The following is a 14,496-nucleotide window of genomic DNA, read 5'->3' on the forward strand; positions in this document are numbered from 1 at the left end:
AACGGCCAGAACGACTGGTTGCTCTGACACGCACTGACCACCAGGGGCAGATGCTCAAGCAGGACCTGCCCCCTGGTGGTCAGTGCGCTCCCACAGTGGGAGCGCTGCTCAGCTAGGAACCAGGCTCACAGCTGGTGAGCACAGCGGTGGTGGTGGGAGTCTCTCCCGCTTCTGCAGCAGCGCTAAGGAACAGCGATCTAAGTGGTAAGAAGTGAGCAGGTGGGCGGGAAGGAGCGAGCAGGCGGGCAGTTAGGAGCAAGCAGGCAGGCGGTTAGGAACAAGTGGTCCCAGATTGCAAGAGGACACAGGCTGGGCTGAGGGACACCCCCCCAATCACGAATTTCGAGCATCAGGCGTCTAGTTTAGTATAAACATGGTAGATATTCAATAAGTATTTGGTAAATGAGTAAATAAACCGTGCTTCTGATTTTCTGTCTCATTAGGGCTTTACTTTACATTAATATGTTCCACTACACTAAAGAGGTTATACAATTTGAAAAATGAAAATTCTAGGATCTTTCATAAATTTCTGATTGGGGACCTCAACATATTGGGCAATATATGAACTTTAATGTTCTCATAGATCAAAGTACAAACATATTGGTATATTGATTGCCAGTGGGGGAAGGTGGAGGATTAAGGCCACACAAAAAAGAATACGATTATATTCTTTTGCTTTTAGTTTGTGAACTGCTATTCAACTTAGTAAATAATGCACAGAAACAGCTGAATAAGAATATTTAACATAACTTTTAACATAATTGAATGCCCTTGGGAATAAAATAAACTAAGTGTGATTCACTAAAATCAAAGAACTGAACTGTGATGCAGTTTCCCTTAGGCCACTCAATTTTATTTCCAGTAGTTTTACCTTTATAATTATATTTTGCTCAGGCTAATTTTAAAATCACTTTGCATTCCCTGCGAGCAGTGTACTTCCTGTGTCAGGAGGACACACATTTAACAGTCATAAAACTATCTGTAAAAGCAAAAAGCTCATTTGCCCCCAAGTGGTCATTTTAAAGAATCAAAATGCACAACTGATCCTAAAAGTAAATAATTGAGCAAAGTGCATACAGTAACTTTAACCGGGCATATAAATTATTTTCTATATTTATTTGTTCTCTCCTCTTTTTCTCTCCTCTTTGCGCTGCTCTACAACCAAAAGAAAGAAACTCCTTCATGGAAGTATATCTGCTGTGTATTTACACTGTTATAAATTGGAATATTAACTGAACTTAAGGCAGAGAATGTCATTGTAAATTAAGAACATTATCCAAACCTTATTAATTAATGAGTATCCTCGTGAAGAAAGAACACAGGCCACCACAAGGCCTGGGTCCCAGAACTGACTCCAGTCTTGTTAAATGAGCTGGAGAAAGTAATTAACTCTTCTGTTCCTTTTTTTCTTTTTTTTTTTAACCAAAGAACTAGGATGAGAACATAAATCTTTTTCAGTGTCTCACAACACCAAAGGGGAAGAACAATTAGAAAAATTATGAACCAGGATTTAAAAGTATAGTGGAAGTTACTTATTTAGTGATTTTGACTGGTCTTTAGTTGAGAAACAGCTGAGAGTGTTGAATCAGGTTCCCTGAAAAGAAACAAGATGGATGAAGTTTATTTTTCACTTACTGAACACAAATGTTTTTTTGTGATTTTAGTCAGTGTTGTATAATCTGTTTCATTATTGAGAACGCGATTTTAGCTTCTTTTTAAAAGATTCCACATAAATTAATGGGTTTGTGAAGTTTACCTTAAATGTTACATTATTTTTTAAATGGATGTTAAGTACTGTAATGAGATCAAGTCTTCATTTTCCTATGGATGAGTTTTATGAGTGATTGAATGAGTCATTAACAAACTAAGATTCTACTTGACAGGAATATTTTTGAGAACAAGCTTAAGAATGTGTGTAAGTTCTTAAGAGAAGGAACTAGGGATCATTGGAGAAATGGCAGATTCCTGTACTGGGGGCAAGGGGCAGTACAAGATAAGCCAGTAATATCTTATAGTGCCAGAAAGTAAGGTTATCTTCAAAAAACGAATGGGGCATGTTGAAGGACACGTGTGTTAACTTGAAGGAGCTCCCAAGGGCTAAATCTGGGACAATTTGAGCCACACAAAAAATGATAGTAATGGATTACAATTCATAGAATAGAATACATATCTGTGAGCTTGAATTATGTTTATATAAGTAAATAAATGAGGGAGAAGGAATAGCTCTTGCTTACCTGGAATTCTAATGAATAAATACAGAAGGAATGAAGGAAGTGAAAAATCACTGGCACAAACCAGAGCAATGATGGCTGCAGACCAGATCCACCTAGGCATGCTGAAATTAGTGGTGAAGGTCTGATGAGAAGCAGGATATTTGCATAGTTTTAAAATATCTCCTCACACGATACTTAATAATTTCAAAGAGAAATTATTCCACTAACTTTGCAGTGGAAATACCTAGCCATATATACCACATTAAACATTGTTCAAAGTTAACAACATCTGTAATGAGCTATATCAATAGTATGTACCTTCTGATAGAATGCTCAAAAAAGGAACAAATCACTTCTATGGGTTTTTTCCTTATTGTTTTAAATTATATATTTTATTTTTAAAAAATGCAGTTTTTTATTGTACTGTAATTGACATACCACATTAGTTTGAGGTGTACAATATAATGATCTGGTATTTGTATGTATTGCAGAATGATGACCATAATAAGTCTAGTTAACATTTGTCTCCATATATAGTTTCAGAATTTTTCTTGTGATGAGGACTTTCAAGATTTAGTCCCTTAGCAGTTTTTAAATATGCAATACAGTATTATTAACCACATTTGCCATGCTGTACATTCCATTCCATGACTTATTTATTTTATAACTGGGAGTTTGTGCCTTTTGACTTCTTTCACCCATTCCATCCATGCCCCACCCTCTAGCTCTTAACAATCACCAATCTGTTTTCTGTATCTATGAGCTTGTTGTTGTTGTTTTAGATTCCACATATAAGTGAGATCATATGGTATCTGTCTTTCTCTGTCTGAATTATTTCACTTAGCATAATGCCTCAAGGTCCACCCATGTCACATATGGCAGTAGTTCATTCTTTTTTATGGTTGAATAATATTCCATTGGGTACATACATTACATTTTCTTCATCCATTCACTTATCGATAGGCATCTAGTTGTTTCCATATCCTGGTTATTGTAAATAATGCTACAATGAGCATATATTCTTTTGAGTTATTGTTTTTGTTTTCTTCAGATAAATATCCAAAGGCAACTATAGTTGCAAAATAATAGTACAGTATCATAACCAAGATACTGACAGTGACACAGTCAAGTCACAGAACATTTCCATCACTACAGGATCCCGCAGGTTGCCCTTGTATAGACACACCCCTTTTTTAAAAAATTGGGTTTGTTTGTTACTGAGTTATAAGAATTCTTTACACAATGGGGCAAAAGTAGGTTTATAGTTGTTTGTATGGAAAATAATACAATAATTAATAAATAATAATACAAGAATAAACTCTTTCATGTACTTACAACTGTAAGCCTACTTTCCCCTCACCCGGTATATTCTGGAGCATATAGAGTTTTCCTTCCAGTCTGTTAATATAGTAAATTATACTAATTAATTTTTTAATTTAAAAAATTGTGGTAAAATACACATAACATAAAATTTACCATCATAATAATTTTTCAGTGTATAGTTCAGAGGTATTAACTACATTCATATTGTCATGGTACTATCACCACCATCCATCACCAGAACTGAAACTCAGTACCCATTAATCAGGAACTCCCCTTTTCCTCTTACCCCCCAGACCCTGGCAAACACCATTCTATTCTATGAGTTTGATTACTCTAGGTGCCTCCTGTAAGTGGAATCATATAATATTTGTCTTTTTGTGACTGGCTTTTTTCACTTAGCATAATGAAAGGTTCATCAGTGTTGTAGTATGGATCTCTTATGCTTTAAGGCTCAATAATATTTCATTGTATGTATATACCACATCTTGTTTATCCATTCATCATGGACACCTGAGTTGCTTCCACCTTTTGGCTTTTGTGAATAACGTTGCTGTGAACATGGTGTACTCGTATCTTTCTGGACCCCACTTCAGTTCTCTTGGACTTATTCCCAGAAGTGGAATTGATGGGTCATATTGTATCTAGAAGAGCCTCCTTTTACTCTACCTCTGCTTTGCTCTTCTCTAAGCCCTGACTCTCTCAGTATCTTTCCATTTAGAGATTTACGTTTTAAAAGTTCTCATACATCTATTGCTTTAAATTAGTAGTAAGTTCTCAGTTAAGAAGATTGTTTAGAGAATAGAGCATAGCAGTTACTTAATTTCCTGGCTAAGTGTCCAGAAACCCTTTTGTTTCAATCCTTGCTATTGTCCAAGTGTGTTAGTTCCTTTTATTCTCTTAGTACAGTAGAGTGGACATAATTGAATATCTCAGGATCTTGCAATGCTTTAGGGCTATCATTGTGAACATGGATTCATAGTGTAGTGTACAGAGGGGAGAAATAGCTGGGGATCAGAGCAATGTACCAACCCCTCTGAACTCTTTACAAAACTATATCCTTGATGAGTTTGTTTTATTACTTAGGTGTTTATAAGCAAATCAAACAATATCTATATATATAAAAGCCTAAGCAACCGTCAGACCATTCAACCATCTAACCAGTAGCTATGATGCACACTGACCACAAGGGGGCAGACGCTCAGCAGCTCATGAGTTGTGGTGACTTGGCAGCTGCGGTTTTCGGGTGACGCACCCAGAACCAGGGAGGAGGAAGCCCGAGAACCACCCTTTCACAATCCAGGGACCCTCGGGGGATGTCGGAGAGCCGGTTTCAGCCCAATCTCAAAGGCCAGGCCGAGGAACCCCACCGGTGCATGAATCTGTGCACAGGGCCTTTAGTAGTATCCTATCTAATAAAAGAGTAATATGCAAATTGACCATACCTCAGCTACACCCACAAGTCATGCCCACCAGCCAATCAGGAGCGAGTATGCAAATTAACCCAACCAAGATGGCTGCGGCCACAGAGTGAGAAGAAGACTTGGGTTTCCCCAGTAATGGAGGAAGCCAAGCTTTCCGCACACGCTGGCCATCCTAGGCCTCCACTCAAGGCTACAAAGTTTCAATTATAGAAGATAAATAAATCCCAACAACAATGGTGGCAGCCACAAAGCTGGAGAGAGCAGGAGGCTTGAGTTGCCCCCGGTGATGGAGGAAGCCAAGCTTTCTGCACACCCTGGCCGGCCTAGGCCTCCGCTCAGGGCTACAAAGTTTCAATTATAGAAGATAAATAAATCCCAGATACCAGGGCCTCCACTTGGGTCGCTGGGGGGTGTGGCCTGCCTGCAAACCACCACAGGCCCCTCACCCAGGCTGCCCCATGCCCCAAGGGAACCCCCACCCTGATCCGGGACACCCTTCAGGGCAAACGAGCTGGCCCCCACCCATGCACCACACCTCTATCCTATCTAATAAAAAAGTAATATGCAAATTGACCATCATTCCAACACACAAGATGGCTGCCCCCATGTGGTCAAAGATCCTGCCCCCATGTAGACACAAGATGGCCGCCACAAGATTGCCAACAAGGGAGGGCAGTTGGGAGGGACCAGGCCTGCAAGGGAGGGCAGTTGTGGGCAATGAGGCCAGCAGGGGAGGGCAGTTGGGAGGGACCAGGCCTGCAAGGGAGGGCAGTTGGGGGTGATCAAGCCTGCAGGGGAGGGCAGTTAGGGGCAAACAGGCTGGCAGGGGAGCAGTTCGGCATCAATCAGGCTGGCAGGGGAGTGGTTAGGGCAGCCTTGGGCAAACTACGGCCCGCGGGCTGGATCCGGCCCGTTTGGCTGTTGTATCCGGCCCGCAGAGCCGAAAGAGCGGAGGGTTCTCTTGCTCTCCCCTCCACTCCTTTACTTTGAATTTATATTAGTTCACACAAACACTCCATCCATGCTTTTGTTCCGGCCCTCCGGTCCAGTTTAAGAACCCATTGTGGCCCTCGAGTCAAAAAGTTTGCCCACCCCTGGGTTAGGGGGTGATCAGGCTGGCAGGCAGAAGCGGGATTGGGCCTAAACGGGCAGTCCGATATCCCTCTCGGGAATCCAGGACTGCTGGCTCCCAACTGCTTGCCTGCCTGCCTTCCTGATTGGCCCTAACTGCTTCTGCCTGCCAGCCTGATCAGGGTGCATTCTGGGCTGAGGGACCACCCCTCCCCCCATGCACAAATTTCATGCACCGGGCCTCTAGTTATAGAATAATAATTGAAAGATGTTTGCTGAATTTTGTTTCTCATCTGGCCATATTTACCAATTTTCTTCTTCTCTGCTTTCCTCTTTGCATCTGTATCCCATATTGCCAGATAGCAGGCTGTCTCCCTAGCTCTGAGTAAGCCTCTTCAATAGGTGTAACTTGTGGAAGGAAATGAGTCTGGAATGCAGTATTCATTTTCTTCTCCCAGCTGCTCTTCTTTCTTTACTACACTTCAAGGAAGAAAAATAGAGTTTTGGAGGAAAGAGGATTAGAGAAAGAAAGAGGTAGAAGAATCAAGAAGAAGAGAAAAGCAAAGACATTAATTATGAAGAAGCACAAAGGTGGTGGGCAGGGGGTTTAAGAGAGATGAGGTGAGGGTGGTTAGAGATGTCCCAAAGTCAGTCTTCACGATTGCTTCCGTCTTTGGACTAAATAGAACCCTGACCCCTCTGGGTCTGGGGATCAATTGCCAGGAACCTCCTAAGGCTGTGACAAGTAGGTCACTAAACCAGAGGTCACTGGGCTGGAATGAACTTAATTAGCATTCTGCAACCAGCATTTCTTGAGTGCCTGCCACCCACAGCTTCCTGAACTCCATAATCATTGTTCCACAAGAACAGAAAAGACGAATCTCCTCCAGGTGGTTCACTACGCTCTGGACAGAGGGGAGTAGTCCCCAAGTTCTCCAAGTCCCTTCTCTGCCCCCTGCCTGGAAATGTCCTCTAATCCTGGGGCTGGCGGATTGCAGAGTCCACCTTTTTTCCCTTCAGCTGATGAGCTCGTTTATAATACTTGGAGACAGAGGTCCCACCATGCCAACTGTTAGCTCTTACCTGATCCAACTTTGCCTGACAAGCAGGGAATAGAGAAATGAAGATACCTGGTATATTTTAAACATAGTTTCCCAATCAGGTATGGCAGGTTCTTCTCACTTGTATTTTCATCAACCCATAGGGTTTGCATGATATATGTCCAGGCTTGGAAGTGACCTGGGAATAGAAAGGCTTAACATTTTCAGTGTACCTTTTCCATGTGTTACTCCAGAATGAGGCTGAATATATGTTAAGGTAATTTAGTTACAAAGAATTTGTGGCATCTAAGTCTACTTTTATTTATTTATTTTTTTACAGAAGTTAAGAAACTGAAGTAAAAAATATAGGCAGGCTTGATTGATCTAATAGATTGCTGATGTTGCACTGTTTTGTGGCTTGGTTTGCTGCTCACATTTCTGATCTGTAATTGCTATTCTGCTTAATTACCTTCTTTAAACAATCTAAGGTAGTTGGGGTCTAAATGCGATTCCTATCCTAGACTTTTCAATCTGACCAAGAAATAAAACAGGAGCAGCAGCAGGGTCATACACAGTGAGTGACTTACCTACATCAGGAGGGTGTCACAAACCAGAGGTTCTCCCCAGGGGGTTGTGCCTCCCAGGGGTATGTGACAGTGCGTGGAGACATTTGACTATCCAGCCGGGCGGGGAGGTGCCACTGGTCTCTAGTGGGTAGAGGCCACGGGTGCACAGGACGGCCCCCGCATACAGAGTAAAAATGCCGATAGCGCTGAGGTGTAAAACCTGTCATAAATATGTGCAGGAGGTATGGACTGACTGATAAATCAGCCACAGTAGGAAAAACCCAAGAGGGTGCCCATAATTGTGGCTGCTGTCTCCGGGTTTTTCGGTTTTGTTTTTTTCTTCCAGATTTCTATTTTGAAATCATTTTAGACTCATAGCCTGGGTGATTTTCATCTCTGTCTGGTTTCCTTAGCACTTTGCTAAATGTTGAATGAAATCAAAGAGAAGGATGAAGACATATCAGGAACAGATCCATTTAGGTTTCACTTCCCTGAGGAACACGGAGGATTGAAGCAGTGGGGAAGATGTGGAGGTGGGCTTATGGTTTCCTGGAAACACCCAGCAGGTTGCCTGCCCCCTGCGCCAGCCTGTTCCTTGGCTTCTACTTGGCTTAGGTTGCTTAGTGCCAGTGGAGTTGGTGTCACTGAGAACATCTCCTACTTAGGACACTGATGAGCTTTGGTCTTGAAAGGGTTCATTTCACATCCTACACCTTACCCCAGCCATTGGGGTGGCCAGCACAGTCCTATAGGCCATCACTTTTAAATATGTATGTATGTGTATTCTGATTAAAACACAGAAACCTAACTTCAGAGTCTTCTGTAATCCTGATAACAAATTGGTGTATATTCCCCAGTTTGTAAATATATATATGAACATCTACTTATTAAATATAACAGTGGAATTTTAATTTTATTGTATATTATACTTTTTTACAACTTGTATTTTTACTATACTATGTCATGGACATTCTTTATTCTATCTGGTATGAAGGGTAAATCATTTAAAGCTGTCCATAAAATAAAGATTATAGTATCCACCCACCTATTTCAGAGGCATTATAAGGACTCAAATATAAGATGTGTAAAGTGTGTTGAGTTTTTTTTAGATGAAAATACCATGATGTTGTGTATCATGGTCTGTTTTTAATTGATTACAACAATGTGGAATGACTCTATTACTAATTTCTTTTGAGATATCATTGAAATATTTTTAAGATCATAGTCCTTGGAAAGAAGCCATCGTGGCTGCATTACTGTAGTTTGTGTAGTAATCTTAGGTTTCTACTGCCTTTTTGTGTTCCCCACAGGCAAGTATGTGTATCAGCCTATGACCCCCGTGGAGCAGCTCCCAAGCACCGAGATTCCTGTGAAGCCCCGGGAACCCACAAATACTATTCAGATCTCAGTCTCTCTCACTGAACACTTTCTGAAATTTGCATCTGTCTTCCAGCCTCCCCTCCCGCCTGATTCACCAAGGTACTGTATGATCTCAGACCTCTTTATTGACAACTATCAGGTTAAATGTATTAATGGGAAGATGTGTTATGTGCAGAAGCAGCCGGCACCACATTCCCACAAAATGAGCCCTCAGGAGGTCTCTGCACACGATGCCTTAATTTCAAAAGAGAGCAATACACCAAAAATAGATCACTGCTCTTCTCCCTCAAGTTCTGAGGACTCTGGGATCAATGCCGTCGGGGCTCACTACGTGGAATCGTGTGATGAGGACACAGAGGAAGGAGCAGAATTGAGCTCAGAGGAAGACTACAGTCCAGAGAGCAGCTGGGAGCCAGACGACTGCACCCTTCTCTCCCCGTCACAGTCGGATCTGGAGGTGATTGAGACGATAGAAACCACCGTGTGAGTCGGGGCAGGAACCCGCGTCCTCTGGTCCAGGCTGCGCTTTGTACTTTTGTTGGATGGACCCTTTTGCCAGTGCAGTTGGTATTTTCTACCCCTAACAACTGTAGCAGTTCAGTGGTCTGCTGATTAGCTAAACTCTTAAATTAGTCTTATAACTAAGATATTTCTTTTCTTTTGTATCTTGACTTACTTTCTATGTAGCATCTGGTGTCACGAATTGTGACCCAGCCTTAATTTCACTGGAAACGTTGTAAGTGATGATGTGTTGATCACAGAGGATCATGGACCAGGTCGAGAGCTACCTGGAGTGGAGGAGACAGTGTTTTCTAAATCCCCAGTTCTTCAAGAGAAACTGTTGGCATTCCTTTTGGCATGCTGACAGGCACCCCCACTGCCCTGCAAGTCCTGTGTGGGAATCAGCTCTCGTGAGGGGAAAAGACTGGGTCCTGGTAGATGCGATTCTGCCCCTTTCCTCTTCCCACCACCTGCATGGGGCAGGGCCAGTGCCTGGCTCACTTCCAGGAGGGCACTGGGGGCCAGCTCAGCCCCTAGCTATGATCAGTGTCTGCACAACCCTCCATGATCTGGGGCTGAGCTAGACCTTCATTAAGTAGAGATGACATCTTCAATTTCATGCTCAATCCAGCTTTAGCTGAGTGCCTACACTCTGCAGGGTGCTGTGGGGACACAGAATGAATAAGACCCGACTCCCCACATGAAGGGAACCACAGTCCAATAGTGGAGATAATACATGCAGGTAACATTACCCAGAATTCTCTGGGAATCCAGGGGAAGGAGAGATGTACTTGGCTTGTAGCTGGGGAATCTGTTGTAGCATTTGAGATGGTCTCTTGGGTGGGTTTCCCAACATTTCCCTGCTTTTCTTAATTGTTGTTCAAATCTGAGAAAAACTTTTAGGAAGTTATATAGGTTTTATATTTAGGAAGCAGCCACATCTGATGTCTTAAGAAACTATCAGTAATAGTTTTAGTTAGCATGGAAATGCTAAAGACAGCAGTCCTTTAGGGATTAGGAATGAATCTAATAGGTTTGATGAATTCTGCTTCATTTGGTTGTATGAAGCATTAGAATGGCTTAGGTGGGAAATGGATTAGAATTCATTATGATGCATGGGTTTTTATGCAAATGCAAACGCAGTTGAAGTAGTTCACTGCTAAGTCAGGAGAAAATATTTTGTGTGATATTCATTCACTTTACTACAGTAATATTAATGGTCTGTTGTACGTGTTCTCTTTTCTCACACACAAAATAGTGAATAACTTTTTCTTATTTAGCTTTCTTCAGAATTCTCTTCCCATCTCCATTTATACCAGCTGTTCTTATGTGAGTTGCTTATCTGCCATTTCTCCAAAGCTTCTCTCTGGGAGGCATAGTAAAGAATCCAGGAACTTTAACATTACTAGAACTATCCAAGTTGGAGATGGAAAACTATCTCTGATGTCCTAACTATCCGGGAGTGTGCCCTCCTGCATTGCCTCCTGCTCTGTCCACATTATGGCACCTCTCTTCTGCAATATGTCAGTCTGTATCTTAAGAAATAAGAAGAGGCCCGTTGTGTTCTTCCCTGAAGACTCCACTTGACTTCCTTCACAATCATTAGGCAAAATCTACTTTCCTAGTTGTATGTGTAGTTTACGTGATTGGCTAGAACACTCGTTAGGTTTAGGTGCCCAAACATCCCTGGGGTTTACAGTATGCAGATTCCTTTAAGAACAGTGTTAGCTAAAGCTTTCTAAGCTAGATGAGAATATAGCATAAGGTTCCCCCTTACTGAAATGTAAGGACTCAACAAGTCAAACCAATAAGGTGGTGAGAGGAGCTCCGGGAACAGGGGCTCCTCCCCACCCCCAGCCTAGCCAGCCCAGCCCAGGTGGCTCAGGGACAGACATCTGCTGAGCCTCCTGGGGTTCATGGTGCCTCCATTATTGAGAGGCCTGAAGGCGAGCTTAGAAGCTGTGCAGTCAGCAGTTGTGTACTCAAGGTGATAACAGCAACATAGCACCCTGACTCCCCCTCCTCCCCCCACTGCTGTGGGTGCGCTCATTGAATTCCCCAGCATGCATATGAGGGTCCTCTTTCTTGGCACTGTTCCTACCAGTTCCCCACTCTGGGCCCACATTCCTCATTCCTGTCCATTAAACTAATCGAAGTCAGCCACCAGGTCTTTAAAGCCATGGAAATACATGGTCACAGGGCTGTTCCCGAGGCTGGCTGTTCTGCATTGGGCCCTTTATCAATAATATCTATAACTTTTAAAACTCTTTAACTGCCATTCAGAGTAGCCACGGTTTTAATGAAATTTTTGGATTTAATAATGGTTGATATCACTTTAAATATTTACACAATCTCTTTATAATTAAAAACGCACTAAGCTTCGCTTACTACTATCTGTTTTATAGAATTGGAGATGTTCCATTGGATTCTAAATATTAAGATGATCCTGGATCTCAAAAGAACCTTTTCTAAATAAGCACAAGCAAGGATTTCTTTTGTCCTAGCACTGTTAATATTAGTAATTCTCCGGAGAGTCATATAGGATTGAACCAGAATTGTTTCTTTCTGCTTGCATTCCAAAAATGACTGGTAAGAACATAAAAATGTGTAGTTTCGACTTAAATTCTAGGCCTGTTCTGTTCTATGTTATATAAAAGAATTTCTCTGTAATCCTGATATTATACTGCTCTTTTGTATAAGCATAATTATAGGCACTTTAGAAAATACTTAGCCGCAACGTGTATTATAGACATTGGAAATTCATGTTTCAGCTTTTGGTTATATATTGAGAGAGATGAACGCTTTATAATCTGGATCTGACGGTGTGCTCACCTGGAGCAGAGGGTTGTGCTGTGTAGATGGAGAAACTGCTCTCTTGGGCTTTTGTAGAAAGAAACCTGGCCCCATTCCTACTTTTTGAAAGTTGGAGTAAAAGCTGTTAGGCGGAAGATACAAAATAAGTGCTGTGTGGAATACAGCTTTCTTATCACACAAAGATTTATTTTAGAATTTTCAAATATGCTCATAAGTTTTCTGAGAAATGACAAAGCAATTAAAATGTTTTGTGGTTGTAGTTAGTTGGTACATTAACAAATACAGCTTTACCATCAAATCTAGATATTTTTTTTCCTTGTAATTTTCAGGCTTTGAAAAGAGATTTTGAGGGAAATCCTGAAGAAAAAACGTTGCTTTCTTGGAAAGGAAAAACTTAATAGTTCAAGGTAATACTATACAAAATAAAAGCACTAAGACCAGAACCAAACTGTGAGGTTGTCCTGAAGTACCTTTTGGATTTGATTCTGTCTTGGGGGTGGGGTTTTATTTCTTAACCTCCACTTCCTGGCCTTTTTGAAACATCACAGTTCTTTTGGAATTGATCATAACTCTTCTTATGCAAATTTCTCTATTTGGGTAATAGGATGCAACCAAATAATTTAGAAAGCTGTCAAAATATCCAGATATATTTGGCAGTATAAGTACCACTAGGCAAGAAAAAAAGCATAAGATAAAATAATATTTATACAGTCAGCTCTTGATTATTCCATCTTGTTTGCAAAATTTTATTGAAACATTTGGCTTTCTACAAGAGGGAAACACAGTTTTAACAGCCTTCTTTCCTACTCTCCTCTCCAGAGGAGCTGTGAACCAAAATTAAGGAGGCCAGTTGTATTTGAAGCTTTTTAGAAAGTAGTATGTGATTCGTGTCTTGCCCTTGAGGAGGAGGGGAAAAGGGAGTGGGAGTTCTCACTTTATCAGTTCTGTGCTTCAAGGGATGTCAGTCAGTATTTCTCACATTCAAGCATAACACATCTCAAAATTAATTTTGGAATTTAAAAAATTTTGTATGTCACAGCTCCTTTCATTATTATGGATAATTGACAGCCGAATGTATAGGAAAGGGCCATGTTTCCATCAGTGCTTTGAGTTCCTTTTCTATTAAGATGGACGCCGCGCTCTCTTGAGTATTCCGAACAAGTCTGAAGGCAGATCGTCACTAAAGGTTTAATGTTGAGCTTGCATATCATTGTGTTCATACACACTTTTTTAGGCTGTTCATACCTTACAATATTCACTTACTGTGCTATTTTTTAAAATCTCTCTATTTTAAAGTTTTAAGCACAATGTTGACCATTCTGTAATTTCCTAAAATTATATTGTTTTCTTACAGACAACTCAACTTTCCTTTATGTACAATACTTTAGGAAAATAACTACCTTGTAAAATAAATGTAACTTTTTTTGTACCAGCACACATTTGATATTTTGGAGTTTGGAATCTTCTTTCCCTCAGTTCCCCCTTTCCAGAGGTTCTGATTTAAATAACAATACAGTGAACTAAACAAAACAAAACTCGCATTTGTAAAATGTCAGACGTTTATATTGCCTGCTTACATTGTGCCAGGAAATAAGCAGTTTACATCATTATCCCATTTAAATGTCACGGAGGCTTCGTGAGGTGCAGGTAAATGTTATCCATAATACACACTCATGGTCGCCGGAGAACCTTTTGCAGTAAGAGCTTGCTTGTTGGCTACATTAGGTTTATACAGATAACACTTACATTCTCCCACAAACAGGATATCTCTCCCACAAAGCCTCAAGCTTTGTATCCAGTTCACACGTGCCATGTACACAGTTCACCCCCAGGTCCTTGGGGTGCAGCCTCTTGGTCACCAAGGCTCACAGTCCAAACCTCAGGCTGGCAAAGCCAGGAGCTCAGTTTTTACATTGAGCACCCCCAAAAAAGAAAGACTCCGGGGTTGACTTTTATTGCATAACCTCACTAGGATTGCGAAGTAAATACTTTTGTTAGTAATAGTAATATCATTGTTAGTATTATTAATAATTATAGCTCAACACCTACCTTACTGCTGCCTATGAGTAACCCTCACAGCAACCCCCGAGGGAGATTGGCATCCCCATTCCACAAACCAGGGAAAGGATTCAGGAAGTAAATATTTTTACCCCACGTGGCACCGCTT

At 41.2% G+C, this 14,496-nt stretch overlaps 1 protein-coding gene across 1 annotated transcript in view; it reads left to right on the top strand.

The window, feature by feature from the left end:
• LOC308242346 (UPF0524 protein C3orf70 homolog) overlaps positions 1-13,764 on the top strand; it is an 80,122-nt gene extending 66,358 nt beyond the window's left edge. The window contains exon 2 of the mRNA XM_080656458.1: positions 8,945-13,764. Within this exon, the coding sequence (XP_080512584.1) occupies positions 8,945-9,501 (557 nt within the window). The 3' untranslated portion in view covers positions 9,502-13,764. The remainder of the gene's footprint in view (positions 1-8,944) is intronic.
• Positions 13,765-14,496: the final 732 nt, after the last annotated feature.

Source organism: Plecotus auritus, assembly GCF_963455305.1.
Source record: "Plecotus auritus genome assembly, chromosome: 2".
In the NCBI taxonomy this organism is placed as follows: Eukaryota; Metazoa; Chordata; class Mammalia; order Chiroptera; family Vespertilionidae; genus Plecotus; species Plecotus auritus.